This window comes from Rhinopithecus bieti, unplaced genomic scaffold, assembly GCF_001698545.2.
Source record: "Rhinopithecus bieti isolate Rb0 unplaced genomic scaffold, ASM169854v2 scaffold_34156, whole genome shotgun sequence".
In the NCBI taxonomy this organism is placed as follows: domain Eukaryota; kingdom Metazoa; phylum Chordata; class Mammalia; order Primates; family Cercopithecidae; genus Rhinopithecus; species Rhinopithecus bieti.
In genome coordinates, this window is record NW_016855598.1 from 1 (window position 1) to 778 (window position 778).

At 69.2% G+C, this 778-nt stretch overlaps 1 protein-coding gene across 1 annotated transcript; it reads left to right on the forward strand.

The window, feature by feature from the left end:
* Nucleotides 1–5: 5 nt before the first annotated feature.
* On the forward strand, nt 6–772 carry LOC108525299 (POU domain, class 3, transcription factor 3; the record flags this gene model as incomplete). The annotated part of the gene is made up of 1 exon (XM_017866319.1): nt 6–772. A coding segment is annotated over one exon (705 nt), but the record flags the coding sequence as incomplete, so codon positions are not given.
* Between the last annotated feature and the right edge of the window lie 6 nt (nt 773–778).

A 778-nucleotide genomic window follows, 5' to 3' on the forward strand; every position in this document is an offset into this window, starting at 1 on the left:
CGGAGCTGGCCGAGCACCATCACCACCACCACCACCACGCGCACCCGCACCCGCCGCACCCGCACCACGCGCAGGGACCCCCGCACCACGGCGGCGGCGGCGGCGGCGCGGGGCCTGGACTCAACAGCCACGACCCGCACTCGGACGAGGACACGCCGACGTCGGACGACCTGGAGCAGTTCGCCAAGCAGTTCAAGCAACGGCGTATCAAGCTGGGCTTCACGCAGGCCGACGTGGGGCTGGCGCTGGGCACGCTCTACGGCAACGTGTTCTCGCAGACCACCATCTGCCGCTTCGAGGCCCTGCAGCTGAGCTTCAAGAACATGTGCAAGCTCAAGCCGCTGCTGAACAAGTGGCTGGAGGAGGCGGACTCAAGCACCGGCAGCCCCACAAGCATCGACAAGATCGCGGCGCAGGGCCGCAAGCGCAAGAAGCGGACCTCTATCGAGGTGAGCGTCAAGGGCGCCCTGGAGAGCCACTTCCTCAAGTGCCCCAAGCCCTCCGCGCAGGAGATCACCAACCTGGCCGACAGCCTGCAGCTCGAGAAGGAGGTGGTGCGGGTCTGGTTCTGCAATCGGCGCCAAAAGGAGAAGCGCATGACGCCGCCCGGGATCCAACAGCAGACGCCCGACGACGTCTACTCGCAGGTGGGCACCGTGAGCGCCGACACGCCGCCGCCGCACCACGGGCTGCAGACGAGCGTTCAGTGAAGCCAGGGCGCAGCGCGAAGAGGGCCGCCGCCGCCGCCTCCGCAGCCGCCGTCAGCACCGCCGCCGCC